We start from the raw sequence: 19,786 nt of genomic DNA on the forward strand, positions 1-19,786 counted from the left end.
CAACCTTCTGGCCCTTTAAATACAGTTCCTCATGTTGTGACCCAACCATACAATTATTTTCGTGGCTACTTCATAACTGTGATGTTGCTGCTGTTATGAACCGTCATGTAAATATCTGATAGGCAGGATGGTCTTAGGCGACCCCTGTGAAAGGGTCGCTCGACCGCTGCCAAAGGGGTCGCGACCCACAGGTTGAGAACCGCTGATTAGCCAATGCCGGAATGGGGTGTTTGTAGGGAAAAGTCTGCAACTGGAGGCTTCCCTGCCAGGCGAAGGAATTTTAGACTTTTTTTGTGGCTCTGAGCCCCGAGCCTCCTCTGCCCGGAACGATCGTCCCGCGGTCAGAAGGTTGCAAGGGCGGGAGAGACCAGAAGGAAGCGCGGAGAGAACGTGAGGACGGGCGCGCAGGAAGGTCGCCTGCGGGGGGAGGAGGTCGGATCGCAGCCCCTGGGCAGGTGTGACTGGGCGATAAGGGTGAGGCCTGTGAGAGGGCGGGAGAGGGCCCCAGGTTAGGAAGGTGAGTGCCACGTCCCTAACGTAAGCAGGGACCCACAGGGAGGAGCAAGGTGGTGGCGGAGGAGATGCGAGGATGCATCACCGCGTCCTCCGCGGGGCTCGCGCTGGAGCCCTCCGATCAGTAGGAGGGACCTGGCGCTCGGGAGTCGCGCTGGTTTCGTTGCCCCCAAAGACCGCGGGATGCTCGGACCCGAGACGAGGAACCCGTGCCGGTAAGAGCCCGGCCTTGCTGCGGACTCAGGTACCGTACCCTCCGCTTCCCGTAACCGGTTAGTCTGCGGCCGCGGGCGCACCGCTGGGTTCCGGCGTGGCCGCCGTCCGGGCGGAGGACTATGTAGGAGGCTTGCCCGGAGCCGCGGCCGTTTGGCAGCCCGCACAGCCTGCGCCCAGCGTGCACCCGGGCGCAGACACGGAGGCGGTGTCCCGGGCCTGCCCCGGGGAGGACCTCGCGCGGCCTCGGCCCGCCAATCAGCGCGCTCCTCGCGGCGCCCGGCGCGGCAGTGACGCGCGCCCGCCTGCGCCCGGGGCGCCCCGGCGCCGGCCCCTCCCGCGCTCGCCGGCCCGTTAACTGCGCGCCGCGCCTCTTGCGCGACGGCCCCTGGGCGGCGGCGCGTGCGGACGCAGCCTCGGCGCGCCCCCTGGCGGCCCGGCGGGGCGCGGCGGGCGCGGCGCTGACCCGGAGGCGGCGGCGGCGGTGCCCGGATGGAGGCACGTCATTGTCCCCCGCCGGGCGGCTGGGCTGTGTGCGGCGGCGGCGGCGGCGGCGGCGGCCGAGGGGGATGGAGCGAGCGCCGAGCCGGGTCAGGTAAGCTCCCGCCTCCTTCCCGCCCGCCGCCGGCCAGCGTCGGGCCCGCGGAGCGCTCCGCCCGCCTCGGCCGCGGCTGGCCCGGCCGCCCCGCTGCCGGCGCGGCCCGCCGGGGGCTGGCGCGGCCCCTCGCCCGCCGCCCCCTCCGCCGCCGCGGGCCGCCCGGGACCCCGCCGCGCCGGTGGCCGCGCCGCCACCGCCGGCCGAGCCAGGCCGCTGGGGAGGGGGCGGCGGCCACGGCGGCGGGGCGCCCCGAGAGCCGGGCGGCGCCGGGAGGCCGGACCCCCTGGTTGCCATGGACACTGCCCTCCCACCCCCACCCGGCCCCCGTCCGCCCCCTCGGCCCGGGGGCCGGGCCCGGCGGGCGTCTCCGGGGCGGCCTGGCCCGCATGGGTCTGCGCGGGGTGGGCGTGTGCCGGCCGCGGAGCCGGGCGTCCCCCGGCCGCCTGCCGCCCCCCGCGTGGCTGCCGGCTCCCGCCCCCGAGCGCCCCTCGGAGCCCGGGACTCGCCTCCCCGCCCCCATTCCACCCCAAAGAGGCAAACTTTCCCACCCGGCGCCCCTCGGCGGGCCGCCCTCGCGGGGCCGTCCCCCCGGCTCCTCCGCCGAGTGTCCGAGCTGCCCGCGCCGGCCGCCGGGCTGAGCGGAGCGGTGCCTCCGGGGAGGGGGCGGCCCGGCGGCGCGTTCCTCTGGGTCGAGTCCTTTATCTCCGGGGCGGGACGGGGAGAGCCGCTTGCCCCGCGGAGCCGGGGGAGGAGGGGGCGGTCAGAGGCAGGTGTTCGGGGTGGAAACGGGCCGGGCCGGGCCGGGACCGAAGTTTCGGGTCGCAGGACTTGAACCTGCTGGTGTGCATGCAGCTGGGAGGACTTGGTTGCTCGCTCCCGCACAGCTAGCAAGGCCCCGGGCTGGCTTGTTCCTGCAGAACACGCTGATTGTTTAAACGCGAGAACACTAAACTCACCGCAGAGCTGGTGGGAAAACTAGTTACCGCCTCTTTTTTTCAAGGTAACAGCGATATCCTCAGACATTTTTGTGGGGACTGAGTTTTTCTTTTCTTTTCTTTCTTTCTTTTTTTTTAAGAGCTGTGCATGTTAAACTGTTCTCTTGACATTCATTCAGAGCGCACTGGGCATGGGCATAGTCAGTTTCTCTTATTTTCACTTAAGTCAGTTTCACTTTCTTTTCTATGTCATTGAACCGAGTCTACCCTGTTTTGTGAAGGTTTAAGGCTCAGTTGCTTTGCTGTCTTAAAAGACAACTGAAGTCAAGGCTGTGCCTTCCAGCGCCTGTGCAGGAATGCGGGTTACATTGTGTATGAAGCAGCGGAGTGTAACAGTTTCTCTTTGCATGCATTGACATTCCCTCAGTGTATGTGGGGGAACTTAATGTTTAGATAGCATAGACATATTAAAAGTAAAAACAAAAAAAAGGATAATGCATTCTGGCATTTGGTAGAAATACTGAGGAGGAAATACCATACAAGAGACTGAGAATTTTTAGGCTTTTGAATGAAAGAGAGGAAACACTGGTGAAGTCAGTTTGTCTCATTCCTCCACACACATCCAGCCTGATTCTTGTAGCGCTTGCGGGTTTGTAACTTCTTGTGTATCACCAGGACCTGCTGAGAGGAGAGGTAACTTTTCACTGAAGTAGTTGCTTGAATGTCGGGAGGGTTGTGACTGATGCTGGGAAGCTTTGCTGAGCGCATGGCACCTGGAAGGGCGGCATCCCGGGGCCGCTCAGCGGTGCTGGGCGACCAGAAAGGGTTTCTCTCTGGGCCGGTGGGATTAGTTGGATGCCTCATGGTTTTAGGGTGAGAATTCATCGGCGGGAATGGACAAATGGAAACGAATGGATGGTTCTGGTTTGTTTTCCCAAAAGTATAATGCTGTATGGTTACTGAGGACCGACTAGTATGCATTCCTTCACCCCCCCCCCCCCATATAAGAACCCCTCCCTCCCCTCCATAAAGGCATTTGAGCCAGTAGAATGGTTTTACTTGGTCATTTGTTAATGATTGTCCTGAAGGGCTGTCTATCCAGGGAAAACCAAGGCTCTTGCTGTCTAACGGCATTGTAAGTAAGCCTTTCTTTATTGCTGTTTTGCTTTCTTTACCTCCTCCTTCCCTTCCTCTTCCTCTTTTGTTTTCTTACTCTTGTCTCCACACTGTTTCATCATTTCTTTGGACTCTTCGATGAGAAAAATGTGAATTTATTTTGGATAATATGGCTCAAGTTTTCTTCCTGAATGAAGGTCCAGTACCTTATTTTTCTTTCTTTTGCCCTTTTGTTTGTTTTTTCCCTTTTTCTCAGTATCTGAGATTGACTTAAAATTGACTTAAAAACTAGTTCAGTTTTTATTTTATTAGATCTAAATAACATCTTCTGTTTTTATGTAAGAGCCCAAAAAGTTTTTTAAGGTTATACTTTTGGGGGAGAAGTAATCATGCCTTCATTTAAAATGATAACACAAATTTGAGGCTTAAAATAAAAACTTCTTATGAGCATTGTAACATTTGTTGAGGTGGCATGTACGTGGGTATTTATTATCCATTTACTGTATTGAATATTTTTTTTTACTTGAATAGTCAGCATTTTATTTATTTAAATATTTTTAAAACAAGTTTTAAAGGCTATTCCAACTTCGTAGTTTTTAAAGGATTAAATGAGATACTGTATGTGAATCACTCAGCACGAACTGGTGCTAAAGCAAACACGGGTTATTTTCTGTCTCCAGAATTCATTCATTTGTTCAACGCCTGCATGGAAAGCTTTCTGTGTGTCAGGCCAGAGGGTACCAGTGAGGACTTGACGGAGAGCAGCATGTGAACTTGCTGTGCAGTAGGTGCTGAAGGGCTGCTGTATAAATCAGCGCAGGGTGCTGGGGAGTCTGGAGGAGGGGTTTTAACCCAGCTCTTGGGGGAGGAGGTTGTCAAGGAAAGTGTCCCAGAGGAAATGAATTCTGAGTAGTGGAAGTGTTAACTGGCTGGAAGTGGAAGGATGGAGAAGAGAGGTAAAAGGAAGAGCATGTGCAGAGCCCAGAGAGTAGGTGGGAATGGACCTGAGGGTGTGTGTGCAGAAGTCCTTAGGCCAGGCAGTGCCCAGGCTAGGTGCTAGGAGGATGTTGTGCTGGGGGCAGTCAGGGCACACTTGAAAGGTTACCCACTGAGCAGTGGCATACCAGATTTGGTTGCTACCTGGCAGTTTCGGAAACATTCTTGAAAGTAGTCTATTGACAGGTTAGTATAGCCAGAAGGAACCCCAGTCAGGAATGTTGGACCTGGTCCCTAGTCCCAGTTGCTGACTAGTTTGGGTTGTAGTTGGTGCATTTTATAGATCCTGTGATTTCTGTCCAGTGTCTCACAGGCCCATTATGAAAATTAAATAAGTTACTGTATAAAAGTATAAAAGTGCGTAATTATATTGGGCTTCCCTGTACAAGTCATATATACCGAATAAATGAGTCCCTTCAGAAAAATGTGCTTCAGAGGTGAGACTTCCTATACTTTAAAAATGCAATGTATTTCAAACAGTGTCTTTTGGACTTTATGCTCAACATTAAAGCTAGATTTTCTCTCTGTGTAGTTGAGACTTTTCCCTGGAGAATCATATACAGATTGAAAATTGAGTCGCATGCATTAGTGCATTTCACATTCTAGTTCTAAGCAATGGAAAGAAAGAATATAGGTACTGGGTAAATGTAGAGAATTGGAAATTGAGGTACCTGATTATAAATTGAAATAATTTTAAGAGGCATGGAATAGAATGATAAGATGTAATCAAATATTTCATTGAAGTTTTTTAAAAAAATGTATCTTTATTGATTTCAGAGAGGAAAGGAGAGGAAGAGAGAGATAGAAACATCAGTGATGAAGAGAATCATTGATCGGCTGCCTCCTGCACGCTCCCCACTGGGGATCAAGTCTGCAACCAGGCATGTGCCCTTGACCGGAATCGAACCCGGGACCCTTCAGTCCACAGGCCAATGACTGAGCCAAACTGGCTAGTAGGCCCATTGAAAGTTTTATAATTAATGATTGTTGCTATGTAGACAATTGTTGCGGAGTAGACAATACTAAATGTCCTGAGGAAATGATTACAGAGTGAAAAATACTGTTACTTTTATATTTGAAGATACTCAAAAATTGCTAGACTAACTTTCCGAGATCTAATGGTAGAATCAGTAGGTTACTTTCCTAATCTTCTGAAAGAAATGTGTGCTTGTCTTTTGCAGAGCTGAACAATGACCATAGTTGACAAAGCTTCTGAATCTTCGGGCCCTTCAACCTCTCAGAACCAGCCTGGCAGCTCCGAGGCGGTCTCACCTGGAGACATGGATGCAGGGTCTGCCGGCTGGGGTGCTGTGTCTTCCTTAAACGAGGTTTCAAATCACACGCTTTCTTTAGGACCAGTGCCTGGTGCTGTAGTGTATTCAAGTTCATCTGTACCTGATAAGTCAAAACCATCACCACAGAAGGATCAAGGTACTATACTCCAAGAAACCCCTGGGTCAGTGCTGTCAATGGGTTGGTAGTTTCAGAGGGCTTCTTATTTTGCCCGATATATTGCTGCCTGAGTGGCCAGCCAGTTACATTATGATGGGCTTCATTTTCCTCTGCTGCTTATTTATGATTAACACACGTATCATAACAAGGGAGATTATTTTTAATTAGTATGATATTTGTAGTTTTTTATTTTATTTTTTAAAAATATGTTTTCATTGGTTTTTACAGAGAGAGGACGTGAAAAGGATAGAGAGATAGAGAAACATTGATGAAAGAAACATCATCAATTGGCTGCCTCCTGCATGCTCCCTACTGGGGATCACGCCCCCAATCCAGGCATATGCCCTGCCTGGGAATTGCACCAGTGACCTCTTGGTTCACGGGTTGAGCAACCACTGAGCCACACTGGCCGGATGTTATTTGTAGTTTTTAAATTTCTAATTTGTTGAAGGATAAACTTTATTTTGGTGAGAATTGAAATGGACAAGCATTTCATTAACTTTTCAATTAACTATAGTTCTCTAAGTAGATGTCTGTCTTTTAAACATTTAAAGATGTTTTTAAAAATACTGGGTGGTGTTTGTTTATTTGCTTTTTAATATATTTTTTATTGATTTCAGAAAACAAGGGGGAGAGAGAGAGAGAGAGAGAGAAACATCAATGACAAGAATCATTGATCGGCTGCCTCCTACAACCAAGGCATGTGCCCTTGACCGGAATCAAATCAGGGACCCTTCAGTCCACAGGCTGACACTATCCACTGAGCCAAACCAGTTAGAGCATTTTTTTTTACTAGTATATATTTTTATTGAAGAGACCAAATCATTTAGAGTTTCCCACATTCTGAGTTCTGCCTTTCTCCTCTGTATTCCTGGTTAGCTGGTAAAAAGATTTCGAATCTTCGTCAGGTTCAGGTTTGATATATTGCTATTTATTTAGCTTCAAAAGCATGTGGAGCTTTGTTATTAAATGTTTGTTCTTTATTTTTCTAGCCCTAGGTGATGGCATTGCTCCTCCGCAAAAAGTTCTTTTCCCATCTGAGAAGATTTGTCTTAAGTGGCAACAAACTCATAGAGTTGGAGCTGGGCTCCAGAATTTGGGCAATACTTGCTTTGCCAATGCAGCATTGCAGTGCTTAACATACACGCCACCTCTTGCCAATTACATGCTATCGCACGAACACTCCAAGACATGTAAGTCTTCTGTTTTATGTTACATGGGTTTTGTTGTGGTATCTAACCTATTTTCATTTTTCTCTGAAATGAAAGGAATTAAGCCAAGAATTCTATGATCACTAAGCATTTGGTTTATTCTTTTAGAAACCATGCAGGAAGACTGTAAGATTTGTATTCAGATTGTATAAGAAGCATTTTGCACCTAATTTGACCTGTGAAGTTATTTTAAAAGAAACATACTTTATCAGCATTTGGCTAAAAATGTGGCATAAATGTCTGCCACCAAGCAGGATTCAAACCCTGCCTCTGCTGGTGTCCATCCTGTGTTGTAGGCTTGATTCACGGATAGGCTGCCAGCCTCAGGGGCAAGGAACCTCTCATCCCTGCCCCAGCCTCCCGGAAACTCATGCAGGACTTTCCCTTCAGCACGAGAGAGCTCGGGTTTCAGCCTAAAGGGTAGGAAATCAGTTAAAACATATGATGGTCCTTAATTTGGTGAAAGCCAACTCAGTGGTTGACTAGCAAAATTCAGAATTTGGAACATACCCATTGTTTTGAGGTTTTGACCTTCTACACATATTGTAAATATCCTTCAGCCTTTGTAAATGAAGTCTCCCCGTTCTTTGATCTACATTAAGCTTAGATTTGTGTATGTTCAGGTGGCTGTTCATCAATTATCAGTGTGAGAAAAGCCCCTTGGTTTCTTTTTGAATAATTCTCAATGGAGAATTTGAACTGGTTCTTTTAAAATTATCCCCCCCCCCTCCCCCAAAAGAGCAAAATAATGCTTCTAAAGAATTTGGAAAGTACAGAAAATTTAAATAAACCAAAGGAAAATCACCTAGAGCCTCACTGCCTAGAGTTGTTTGTTATGCCAAAGGGTTTTAAATTACAGAATGAACATTCTACTTGCCTGCATTTTCTCCCTTTCTAAGTCCACAATTCATTCCCCACAGAGGGCTTCCCTATCACTTTGTGCTTAATGAAAGGGGTGTGGGGGAAAACCTAGCCCTGGCACCTGGACATCAAGAGAGACGCCAAGACAAAAATTCAGAAGCTCCTGGTGTCCAGAATAGGTGCTTTCTGTTTTTTATGCTATTGATGGTTTTCTCTCTTCTCTCTGTTTGCCCTGCTTTATTGAGGTACTAGAGGCCTGATGCACGAACATTCGTGCAAGAGCAGGCCTTCCTTCCCCTGGCTGCTGGTGTACCGGCTTCCCTCCTCCAGCTGCCGGCAGGCACCCGGGACCCAGGCTGGCTTCCCCCCAGCCCTGGCTTCGTTAAGAAGGATGTCCTGAATGACATCCGGTCTGATTAGCATATTACCCTTTTATTATTATAGAAGATAATTGATATATAATAAAGTGCACATATTTAAAATATACAGTTTGGTGCATTTGACATTTGTATATACCCACGGAACTATCACCACAATTAAAATAATGCACCTAGCGGTGTGGCTCAGAGGTTGAACCAGGAGGTCATGGTTTGATTCTCAGTCAGGGCATATGCGGGATTGATTCCCCAGTGTGGGGCGTGCAGGAGGCAACCAGTCAGTGATTCTCTCTCACCATTGATGTTTCTCTCTCCCTCTCCCTTCCTCTCTGAAGTCAATAAAAATATATTTAAAAAGATGATGCACCTTTTCATCACCCCCCAAAGTTTCCCATTGCTCCTTTGAAGTCACTCCCTTTTGTCCTTTCCTACCTCTCATCCCTTCCATCCCAGGCAACCACCTGATATGTTTTCTGTCTACTAGCGATTAGATTGTATTTTCTAGAATGTCATCTAAGTGGAATTATATACAGTATATGTTCTCATATTTCCTCGTCTCTTTCACTCAACACAGTTATTTCTACATTATTTCATGTTGCATGTATCAATAATTAGTATTTATTGCTAAGTAGTATTCCGCTGTATGGATGTGCCACAGTTTGTTTCTTCATTCACTATTGATGGACATTTGGGTTATTTCCCATTTTGGGCCATCATAGGTTAAGCTGCTATGAACATTTGTAAACAAGTCTTCATAGGACATGTTTTCATTTCTCTTGGATAAATATCCAGGAATGGAATGGCTTGGTCCTATAGTATGTCTGTGTTTAATTTTAAGATACTTTCAGACTGTTTCCCAAAGGGATTGTGGTATTTTACATTCCCACCAGCAGTGAATGAAAATTTCATTTTGCTCAGTACCTCGCCTAATACTTGGTGTGACCTTTCCAATTTCTGCCATTCTAATAGGTATGTTGTGTAGTAATACCTTCCTCGTAGCTTTAATTTGCACTTTCCTAATGAATAATGTTGAACATCTTACCACATGGTTATTTTCCATCCATATATTTGCTTTGCTGAAACACCTGTTCATATCTTTTGCCTGATTTAAAATTGGATTCTTTTCTAATTGTTGAATTTTGAGAGTTCTTTATAGTTCCTGGATAGAGGCTCATTATCAGATATGTAATTTGAAAATATTATCTCTCAGTCTGGAGAAAAGTATTCTCTTCACACTGACTTTAGAAGAGCATGTTTTTAGGTTTGAAGAATTCCACCTCAGTTATCCTTTAGGTGTTATATTAAGAAATCTGCTTAACCAGAGGTCACAAAGATATCCTCTCTATTTTCTTTTTTATTTAAATATATTTTTATTGATTTCAGAGAGGAAGAAAGAGAGAGAGAGAGAAACATCAATGATGAGAGAGAATCATTGATTGGCTGCCTCTTGCACACCCCCTACTGGGGATCGAGCCTACAACCCAGGCATGTGCCCTTGACCGGAATCAAACCTGGGACCCTTCAGTCCACAGGCTGACACTCTATCCACTGAGCTAAATAGGCTAGGGCTCCTCTATATTTTTTCAGAAGTTTCATAGTTTTACAATTAATCCATTTTGAGTTGATTTTTGTTTATGATGTAAAGAATGGTTTGAAGTTCATATTTTTCAATATGGAAATCCAGTTGTTCCAGCACTATTTGTTCAAAATATAGTCCTTTCTCTACTGATTTGTCTTTTTACTTTTGTCAAAAATCACTTGGCCATATACATATGACTCTATTTCTGAACTCGCTATTCTGTTACCTTGATCCATTATTTATCTTGACACCATGACACAGTGTCTTGATTACTGTATATTTAAGTTTTGAAATTAGGTAAGTCCTCTAACTTTGTTCTTCTTTTTCAAAGTTGTTTTGGCCATGCTTGGTTCTTTGCATTTCCAAATGAATTTTTGAACCACTTTGTCAATTTCTCCAAAAAAGCTTTCTGGAATTTTGATTGGGGTCATGTTGAATCTACTAGTATAAATCAAGCATGTCAAACTCAAAGGCTAACACTGGCCAAATAAACAAGGTTTAAGTTTATGTGGGCCGCAAAAAAAAAAAAAAAAAAGCTTCAATTTTCATACAAACATAGGTTTATTTTGATAGAGACATGCTGAATACAAAGGGCTGAAATAAAGAAGTAATCCTATCTAATAAAAGAGAAAAATGGTAATTGGCGTACGACGATACCCTTTTCATTGGCTAATCAGGGCTATATGCAAATTAACTGCCAACTAAGATTGGCAGTTAACTGCCAACAAGATGGCGGTTAATTTGCATATGTAGGCACAATGCAGGGAGGCGAAAGGGAAAGCAGGAAGAAGCCCCCTGCCACTGACAGTGATCGGAAACCCAGGGGGGAGCTAAGAGCTGGGGGGCAGGGCAAAGGCGGCCCTCGGGCAAAGCCATGATCGGAGAATCAGGCGCCTTTGCCGCCCTGGCCAGTGATAGCAGGAAGTAGGGGTGGAGCCAGCGATGGGAGCTGGACACGGTCGAAGCTGGCAGTCCCGGGAGCTAGGGGTCCCTTGCCTGGGCCTAAAGCGGAGCCCACGATCGTGGGGCCGCTGCAGCTGCGGGTCCCCGCTGCCCGAGCCGGACGCCTCAGCCAGAGGCGTTAGGCCTGGGCAGGGGTGGAGCCTGCAACCACGGGGAGCTGGGGGTCCCCTGCCCAGGCCTGACACCTCTGCCGGAGGCCTCAGGCCTGGTCAAGGGGCCGATCCGGTGATTGGTGATCGGAGGGTGATAAGGGTCAACTCCTCTGGCTGAGGCATCAGGCCTGGGTGGGGGGCGGAGCCGGGGATTGGGGGGATATGATGGTCCCCTTGCCCAGGCCTGAAGCCTGGGTCAGAGGCATCAGGCTTGGGCGGGGGGTGGAGCAAGCGACCAGAGGGAGATGGGGGTCCCCTGCCCGGCATGATTCCTGGGCCAGAGGCCTCAGGCCTGGGCGGGGGCCAGAGCCAGTGATCAGGGGGAGATGGGGGTCCCCTGTCCAAGCCTGACACCGCTGGCGGAGGCGTCAGGCCTGGCAAGGGGCCGATCAGGCGATGGGAGGGTGATGGGGGTCTACGCCTCTGGCCGAGGCATCAGGCCTGGGCAAGGGGCAGAGCCAGCAATCGGAGGGGTCTGGGGGTCCCCTGCCCAGGCCTGATGCCTGGGCCAGAGGCATCAGGCCTGGGCTGGGGGCAGAACCAGTGATGGGGGGAAATGAGGGTCCCCTGCCCAGGCCTGACGCCTCTGTCAGAGGCGTCAGGCCTGGGCAAGGGGCTGATCCTGGGATTGGAGGGTGATGGAGGTCAACGCCTGAGGGCTCCCAGTATGTGAGAGGGGGCAGGCTGGGCTGAGGGACACTCCCCCATACACACACACACACACACACACACACACACACACACACACCCAGTGCACGAATTTCGTGCACTGGGCCCCTAGTTGTTAATATAAAATAATAGAACATTTTAATAAAAATTAATATTTTTTTCTTGAACATTAACTTACCAGACACTGAATAACTGCACAGATTAATAAGCGTAACACAAATAAACCTATTTTTCTTGTTCTCTGAGAGCAAAATATTTCCTGTTGCGCACAGCAAACAAGTCAGTACAAGACTAATGACGTGGCAGTTGGCTGCTAAAATATTCACTGCCGGTATTAGTGGAGAGAAATGGTGCGCCTGCGCGTAAGGCACATAAAGGAAACGAGTGCAACACAATTACAGTGTCATTCATTGGCTAACGTTGTAGTTCGTTACTAATAATTACGTGTAACAGGATATTGTAAACATTGTGACGAAGTTTTTATTAACATGTTTCTTACACACCGTTATATTGGCTGGGCTGCAAAAATATTTGTTGTGGGCCACATGTGTTTGACATGCTTGCTATAAATCAATTTGGGATAAATTGACATCTAAACAATATTGTCTTCTGACCCACAAACAAGGCATGCCTCTCCATTTATTTAGGTGATCTTCAATTTTTCTTAGCAGTGTTGTATATAATGTACACATTTTAAATCAGATTTATCCCAAAGTATTTTAGTTTTTGAAAGTTATTATAAATGATAATAGTTTTTTAATTTCAGTTTCTGATTACTGCTGAATATAGAAATGGAATCGATATTTGGGTATTGATCTTATATACTGCAGTTTTGCTAAACTCACTTAATTTTTGTGTTTTTTTTTAAATCTCTTTCACTCTTTTTTTTTTGGTCCAAATATATTTTTATTGATTTCAGAGAGAGGTAGAGAGAGATGGAAACATCAGTGATGGTAGAGAATCACTGATCAGCTGCCTCCTGTATGCCTCACACTGAGGATCAAGCCACAACCTGGGCATGTGCCCCACCCGAGACTCGAACGGAACTGTGAGCTCCAGGTTCAGAGGTCGACACCCAACCACTGAGCCACAGCTGCTGGGCTAATCCCAGTAGTGTTTTAAAACGGATTCCTTAAGATTTTATATAGAGATGGCCAGGTGGTCTGTGACTAAGGAAAATTATACTTCATTTCTAGATGCACTCAAAAAACATAAATAAATCACATTACAGTAATTTAAAACATTCAAGTAACTCACAGGAAGGCAGGGATAAGAAAAATGAAAAACAAAAAGAACAAACAAAAAGTAAAATATAAATTGTCAGACTTAACTTCTAATACATTCCTAGTCATCTTAAATATAAATATTCTAAAAATGCCCAAAAGGCCCAGATTAAGAAAGTAGATTTAGCCGAAACCGGTTTGGCTCAGTGGATAGAGCGTCGGCCTGCGGACTGAGGGGTTCCAGGTTCGATTCCGGTCAAGGGCATGTACCTGGGTTGCGGGCACATCCCCAGTGGGAGATGTGCAGGAGGCAGCTGATCGATGTTTCTCTCTCATCGATGTTTCTAACTCTCTATCTCTCTCCCTTCCTCTCTGTAAAAAAAAATCAATAAAATATATTAAAAAAAAAAAAAAAGAAAGTAGATTTAAAAACATGACTCATACAAGAATCAACTGGCAGTGCCCTCCGAGGTCCCGGATCCGTCTCTTGCTTCCACAGTGTTTGGACGGAACAGACCCAGGGACACCCCTTCTCCCAGCCTCCAGCCACTCTCCTGTGTCTCATCCAGTCACCACCCCAGAACCACCTCCGGGACCAGCCAACACACTGGTTTTTTCCTACCTTCACTCCTATCGCCAAGCAGCCATGACCTCCCACATTCGTCAGAGGCTGCGGTCAGCTGCCTGGCCAGCCTGCATCTGGGGCCTCCCACACCCACCTCTCTCTGGGCTGCTGTGTCCACCAGGAAGATGTGGCTCCGGAGGGCGGCGGCCACTTCTTCCGCGAGTTGGCGGCGGAGAAGCCCGAGGGGCACTGAGCATCTCTTAAAGTTCCAAAACAAGCGTGGCGGCCGCATTCTCTGCCAGGACTTGCAGAAACCTTCCCAAATGCGGGCGGCCAAACTCAGGACGCCATGGGAGCTGCCCTGGCCCACACCCTTTTGGAGCTGCAGGCCCTGACCCTCATCTCTGTGACTTTCTGGAGAACCACTTCCTGGATGAGGAGGTGAAACTGATCAAGAAGATGGGCGACACCTGACTCACATCCGCAGGCTGCTGCCCCCCAGGCTGGGCTGGGCAAGTGTCTCTTGGAAAGGCTCAGCCTCAAGTACAACTTGGAGCCTTTGGAGCCCAGAGGCCTTTCCGAGGCCCCTCTGCATCCCCTGGTGTCTCTGGCTTTTACCTGAGCCTCTTCCCGAAACTACTAGCCATTCTTTTAACCACCCTGGAGCCCTCTCCCATGCATTGTGCCAAATGAAACAATAAAGCTTTTTGCAGCAAAAAAAAAAAAAAAAAAAAAAGAATCAAGCAATAGACCTGGCTGGTGTTCCTTAGTGGTTAGAGCATTGGCCTGCACAGTGCAGGGTCTCAGGTTCTATTCCTGGTCAAGGGCAACATACTTGGGTTGCAGGTTTGATCCCCAGCCCTGGTTGGGGTGTGTGTGTGGGAGGCAACCAATGAATTGATGTGTCTCTCTCACATGGATGTTTCTTTTTCTCTTTCGCACCCCCCCCCCTCCTTCCCTCCCTCCCACTTTCTCTAAAAATTAATGGAAAAAATGTTCTCAGGTGAGGATTAACAATAAAAAGAATCAACCAATGAATGCATAAATAAGTGGATCAACAAATCAGTGTTTCCTTCCCCCTTCCACTTTCTTTATAAATTCTATAATAATAAAAACATAATATGCTAATTAGACCAGATGGTCCTTCTGGACAAAGCCAGGGCTGCGAGGGAAGCCCGGGTCCCGGGTGCCGGAGGGAGGCCGGTGCTGGCAGCCAGGGGAAGGAAGGCCTACTCTTGCACGAATTTCGTGCATCAAGGCTCTAGTCAATAAATAAAAAGGTAAAAAATAAAATTTTTTGATCACTGTTTTAAGCAATTTGAGTGTTTCTTTGTGTTGGTTTCATGTTTCTTTCTGTTGAGGGTTTGTTGAGGTTCTTACATTTGTGGTGTACTGTTTCAAATTTGTATGACTTTCAGTTATTGAAACACTTAATTTTTATATTTAACATAAAGTCAACATTTTTTGGCATACAGTTCTATGAATTCTAGCACAGGTGTAGTTTCTTGTAACCACCAGCTCGTCAGGAGACAAAACCATTCTGTCACTGTAAAAACTCCCTTGTGTTGTACCTTTGTAGACATCATTCTTTCTTTTCTTTTTTTAAAATATTTTTATAATTTCAGAGAGGCAGGGAGAAGGAGAGAGATAGAAACATCAGTGATGAGAGAGCATTGATCGGCTGCCTCCTGCGTGTCCCCCACTAGGCATTGAGCCCGCAACCCAGGCATGTGCCCTTGACCGGAATTGAACCTGGGACCCTTCAGTCCATAGGTTGATGCTCTATCCACTGAGCCAAACCACGGGTGACAATCATTTCTTGAAAGATTTTATTTACATGCATATTAGGGACAACTTGATGTAGTCCCACTGCTCAATGATATGCTTATGTTTTCTGTTATTTTGAGTTTTTGTTTTTCTGTGTTTCATTATGGATAATTTATACTGCTCAGTCTAATCTGTTATTAATCCTACCTGGTGTATTTTTCATCTCAGAAATTCTGCTTTCAGTTGTAAAGTACAAATGGGCCTGTTTCCTCATCTGTTCTTAACATGCTTTTGCTTTTTCTCTGCCTCCTTGAACATATAAACATGTGTATAATGTCTTTCTAAAGGTCTTTGATTCTATTGTGTGTCATTTCTGGGTCTGTTTATGTTTATTTCTTGTTCTTGGTCATTCCTGCTGCTTTACATGCCTTGTACTCCTACTTTAGAATTTTATGTTGTTGGGTGCTAGATTATTAAAATTATATTATTTCTAGAGGGAAAAATATTCCTAAAAATATTTTTCAGCTTTGTTCAGGGACCCAGTTATGGTAATTGGAAATAGTTTGGGTCCTTTGGAGACTTTTAAAGCTTTGTTAGGCAGGTTCTGAGCAGCCTTTAGTTTAAGAAAGTGTTTCTCAACCTCAACACTGGTGGCATTTGGGACCAGGTAGTTCCTTGTTGAGGGGCTGTCCTGTGCTTTGCTGGATGCTCGGCAGCACTGTGGCCTCACCCCCTGGATGCCAGTAGCACCACATAGTCATGAGCGAAGGGTGGTTTTCAGCCTTTAAAAAGTTGTAGAGCCCTAGCCGGTTTGGCTCAGTGGATAGCGCGTCCGACTGAAGGGCTCGATCCCCAGTAGGTGGCGTGTAGGAGGCAGCCGATCAATGATTCTCTGTCATCATTGATGTTTCTATCTCTCTCTCTCCCTCTCCCTTTCTCTCTGAAATCAATAAAAATAAAGTAAGGCCCTGGCCAGGTAGCTCAGTTGGTTAGGGCTGTGGTCGGCAAACTGCGGCTCGCGAGTCACATACGGCTCTTTAGCTCCATGAGTGTGGCTCTTCCACAAAATACCGACTTCTGCGCATGGGCCACAAAGTTTCAGTCGCACTGTACATGCGCGCCCACACGTGGTATTATGTGGAAGAGCCACACTCAAGGGGCCAAAGAGCCGCATGTGGCTCACGAGCCGTAGTTTGCCAACCACTGGGTTAGAGCATCATCCCAATATGCCAAGGTTGTGGGTTCAATCCCCAGTCAGGGCACATACAAAAATCAACCAATGAATGCATAAATAAGTGGAACAACAAATCAGTATCTCTCTCTCTCTTTCTCTCTCTCTCTCTCTCTCTCTCTCTCTCTCTGCAAATCAATAAATAAAATATTTAAAAAATAATAAATAAATAAATAAAAAGTTGTAGAAAGAAAGAAAAAAGCAGCAGCAGCAATGAGACCACTGTATGTGGCCAAAAAAGCCAAATATTTATAGAGAGATTTCCAATCCCCAGTATGGGAGACATTCTTTTCCTGTGTGAGACATATGGCAGTGTGTGAAAAATAGCATTTTTCCAGCATAGAGAGTAAACGCAGGCCTTGACATTAGAGTATGATTTGATTGTTATGTGTCTGCCACTTAATAACTTTTTGACATGGGGAAAAATTATTTTTAATCCTTACCCAAGTATATGTTTTTATTGATTTTTAGAGAGAGAGAAACATCAATGTGAGAAAGAAACAGATTGGTCTCCTCCCATACGTGCCCTGACCAGGACTCGAACCCGAAACCTGGGTATGTGCCCTGACTGGGAATCGAACCTGGAACCTTTTGGTGTATGGGACGACGCTCCACCCAACTGAGCCACCCAGCCAGGGCATGACATTGGGCAAGTTTTTAACTCTGAACTTCAGTTTCCTCTCTTGTAGAATCGAGTCAGTGTATACTTATCAGTTAGATTTTGGGAGAATTAAATGACAGTGAACAAAAGTATATGGTTCAGTGCATGACACATGATAGCTGTTACTATTATTTCATTTCAGGAGTGTAGTATCTCTTGATGTGTATGTAGAGTCATATTTTACTAATTTGGAGGATTATTATCTATTATCTTTCAGGTCATGCAGAAGGATTTTGTATGATGTGTACAATGCAAGCACATATCACCCAGGCACTCAGTAATCCTGGGGATGTTATTAAACCAATGTTTGTCATTAATGAGATGCGGCGTAAGTATCATCTATAGTTGTTTATATTAGTATTTATTAGCTAATTGGTCTTAATGGCCTACCTGGTAAAAGATGAGCCTGTTTATTATAAAAACAGGCAAACATATTTTATCATATGTATAGATGCCTTTAATAACATTCTTAGTCAGACATTTACTATATAAACAGATTTTGAAACCTTAAAGCAAAAGATAGCAATATAAAAAGAAAATAGTATTCAGTTTAATGTAAACAGATGAAAAAAATTTTAACTCAATGTGTTAATAACATCATTGGTAATTTTACAATAAGTTTTTCCCCTAGATATTTGGATTTTTATGCTGAGTAATACTAACTCTAATATTGTCCTACATGTTTCTTTAAATTGGTTTAAATTAGTTTTAATTCAGTTAATGATTACACTATACAGAGTGACAGTAATTGCCAAAATAAACTACACTTTTAAAGAAAGATTTATACTCCTACCTTAGCAAATTTGTAGATAACTTTTATTTTTCTATTTAATTTTTAAATGACTTTTAAATCTTTCTCTTGCATTGTAATGATACAGATTGCACAAAATTTTCTTAATGTGGTATCTAGCTAGATAATTACAGGGGTGGATAATCATATAGTTACAAATATTTACAATGTAAACATTTTTTAAACATCATTGGATCCTGGCAAAATTTTAGCTGAGGATGATTTTTTTGTTGTTTAATTAATAAATAAATAATAAATAAATAAATAAATAAATAAATAAATATAAGGCATGATTAACACTTTTCAACCTAAATCTTTAAGAAAATGTAATTTCTGTGTGTGTGTGTGTGCTTACATCCATGAATGTACATATACACACCCCCCCCCACACACACACATGGTTATCAGGATAGAATTGATAGGTTTCGACATTGATGTGTTCTGCATGGATTCTCTGAGACTTAGGGAGATTAGCACCAAATTTAAGATGTGTGTAGTAACATAACATTGTGGACAAATTTTGAGGCAATATAGCTAAAGTTGAATTTACTCAAGTACAACTTCATTAACTCACTAAAGCCATGGATAGCATCTCTGTGCCTCCTCTCTGGGCTTTCAAACTCCAGTCCATGTGGACTTTTAATGGTCTAACTCTTCTCAGAATAGCTGGTATTAGTGCTGTTTCCCCATATAATGATTATCAGGTGTTTTCTAAAGTATTGTTATAAGATACAACTTTTGGGGGTTACCGCCTGGGCCTCTTGGTGGTGATAAAGCTTTGTCTTGCACTTCATAGGTATAGCCAGGCACTTCCGTTTTGGAAACCAAGAAGACGCCCATGAATTCCTTCAGTACACTGTTGATGCTATGCAAAAGGCATGCTTGAATGGCAGCAATAAGTAAGTTCTGACGCCTCCTTAATCCGTCTGAATTCTTGCTCGTCTGTAGATGTGTGTGCTTTGAGATCTCCTGTAGCATATGTAGTTTCTGTAGAATCTTCTCACGTCACTGTCCGACTGTTTTTCAGATTAGACAGACACACCCAGGCTACCACGCTCGTTTGTCAGATATTTGGAGGATACCTGAGATCTAGAGGTAAACTTTCATTTAAAACTTTTATTAAAGTGGCCCTGGCCAGTGTGGCTCAGTTGGTTGGAGTGTCATCCTGGGCGTTCAGTGCATTGGAAGGTCACAGGTTTGAGTCCCAGTCACGGCACATATCTAGATTGCAGATTCAATCCTTGATTGGCAACCGATCTATGTGTCTGTCTCACATTGATGTTTCACTCTCTCTCCCTCTCCCTTCCCTCTCTCTTAAGTAAATAAAAAACATATCCTCAGAAGAGAATTAATAAATAAGTAAATGAATAAAGAGAATTTTTTAAAAAGTTGATAAGATGATCCATGCATATGGTTAAAAAAAGCCAACTGTAGAAAGGATTAAGAATGGAAGTGTGTCCTCCATCCAGCCCAGACTCCCATCCCCCTTCTCAGTCCCACGCTAGCTTCTAGTGTCCTTCCAGTGGCTTCCTGTGCGTAAGCAGACTGGGAGCTGTTAGGTATGTCCCTTTCAGTTTCTCCTAACTGAAAAGTGTTTTTACACTTCAGCACACATAGGTCTAACATTGCCTTGCACAGTTGCGTTGTTTTCCATTTATTTTAGTCCCCTATCGAGGAGTACTTAGGTCACTTCTAATTTTTATTTATATTTTTTATTTATTTTTTTAAAAAAATATATTTTATTGATCTTTCACAGAGAGGAAGGGAAAGGAATAGAGAGTTAGAAACATCAATGAGAGAGAAACATCGATCAGCTGCCTCCTGCACACCCCCTACTGGGGATGTGCCCGCAACCAAGGTACATGCCCTTGACTGGAATCAAACGTGGGACCCTTCAGTCCGCGGGCGCTCTAT

General features: G+C 45.5%; 1 protein-coding gene across 11 annotated transcripts in view; it reads left to right on the plus strand.

Annotated features, from left to right (window-relative positions):
• The first annotated feature begins 488 nt into the window (after positions 1–488).
• The window catches only part of USP42 (ubiquitin specific peptidase 42), a 36,779-nt gene continuing 17,481 nt past the window's right edge, over positions 489–19,786 (plus strand). For 4 of the 11 annotated variants that reach the window (XR_009453141.1, XM_059699301.1, XM_059699293.1 and 1 more), the window contains exons 1-6: positions 1,160–1,321; positions 5,553–5,802; positions 6,816–7,016; positions 17,300–17,410; positions 18,669–18,771; positions 18,900–18,967. Coding sequence is in view for 10 of the 11 variants with exons in the window: in XM_059699301.1 (XP_059555284.1) it covers positions 5,562–5,802; positions 6,816–7,016; positions 17,300–17,410; positions 18,669–18,771; positions 18,900–18,967 (724 nt within the window). In the remaining variant the exon portion in view is untranslated. Of the gene's footprint in view, positions 758–1,159; positions 1,322–2,087; positions 2,325–4,055; positions 4,164–5,552; positions 5,803–6,815; positions 7,017–17,299; positions 17,411–18,668; positions 18,772–18,899; positions 18,968–19,786 lie in introns of those variants that run through there. The other 7 variants (XM_059699295.1, XM_059699296.1, XM_059699294.1 and 4 more) reach the window with 7 other exon arrangements.

This window comes from Myotis daubentonii, chromosome 5 (assembly GCF_963259705.1).
Source record: "Myotis daubentonii chromosome 5, mMyoDau2.1, whole genome shotgun sequence".
Taxonomy (NCBI): domain Eukaryota; kingdom Metazoa; phylum Chordata; class Mammalia; order Chiroptera; family Vespertilionidae; genus Myotis; species Myotis daubentonii.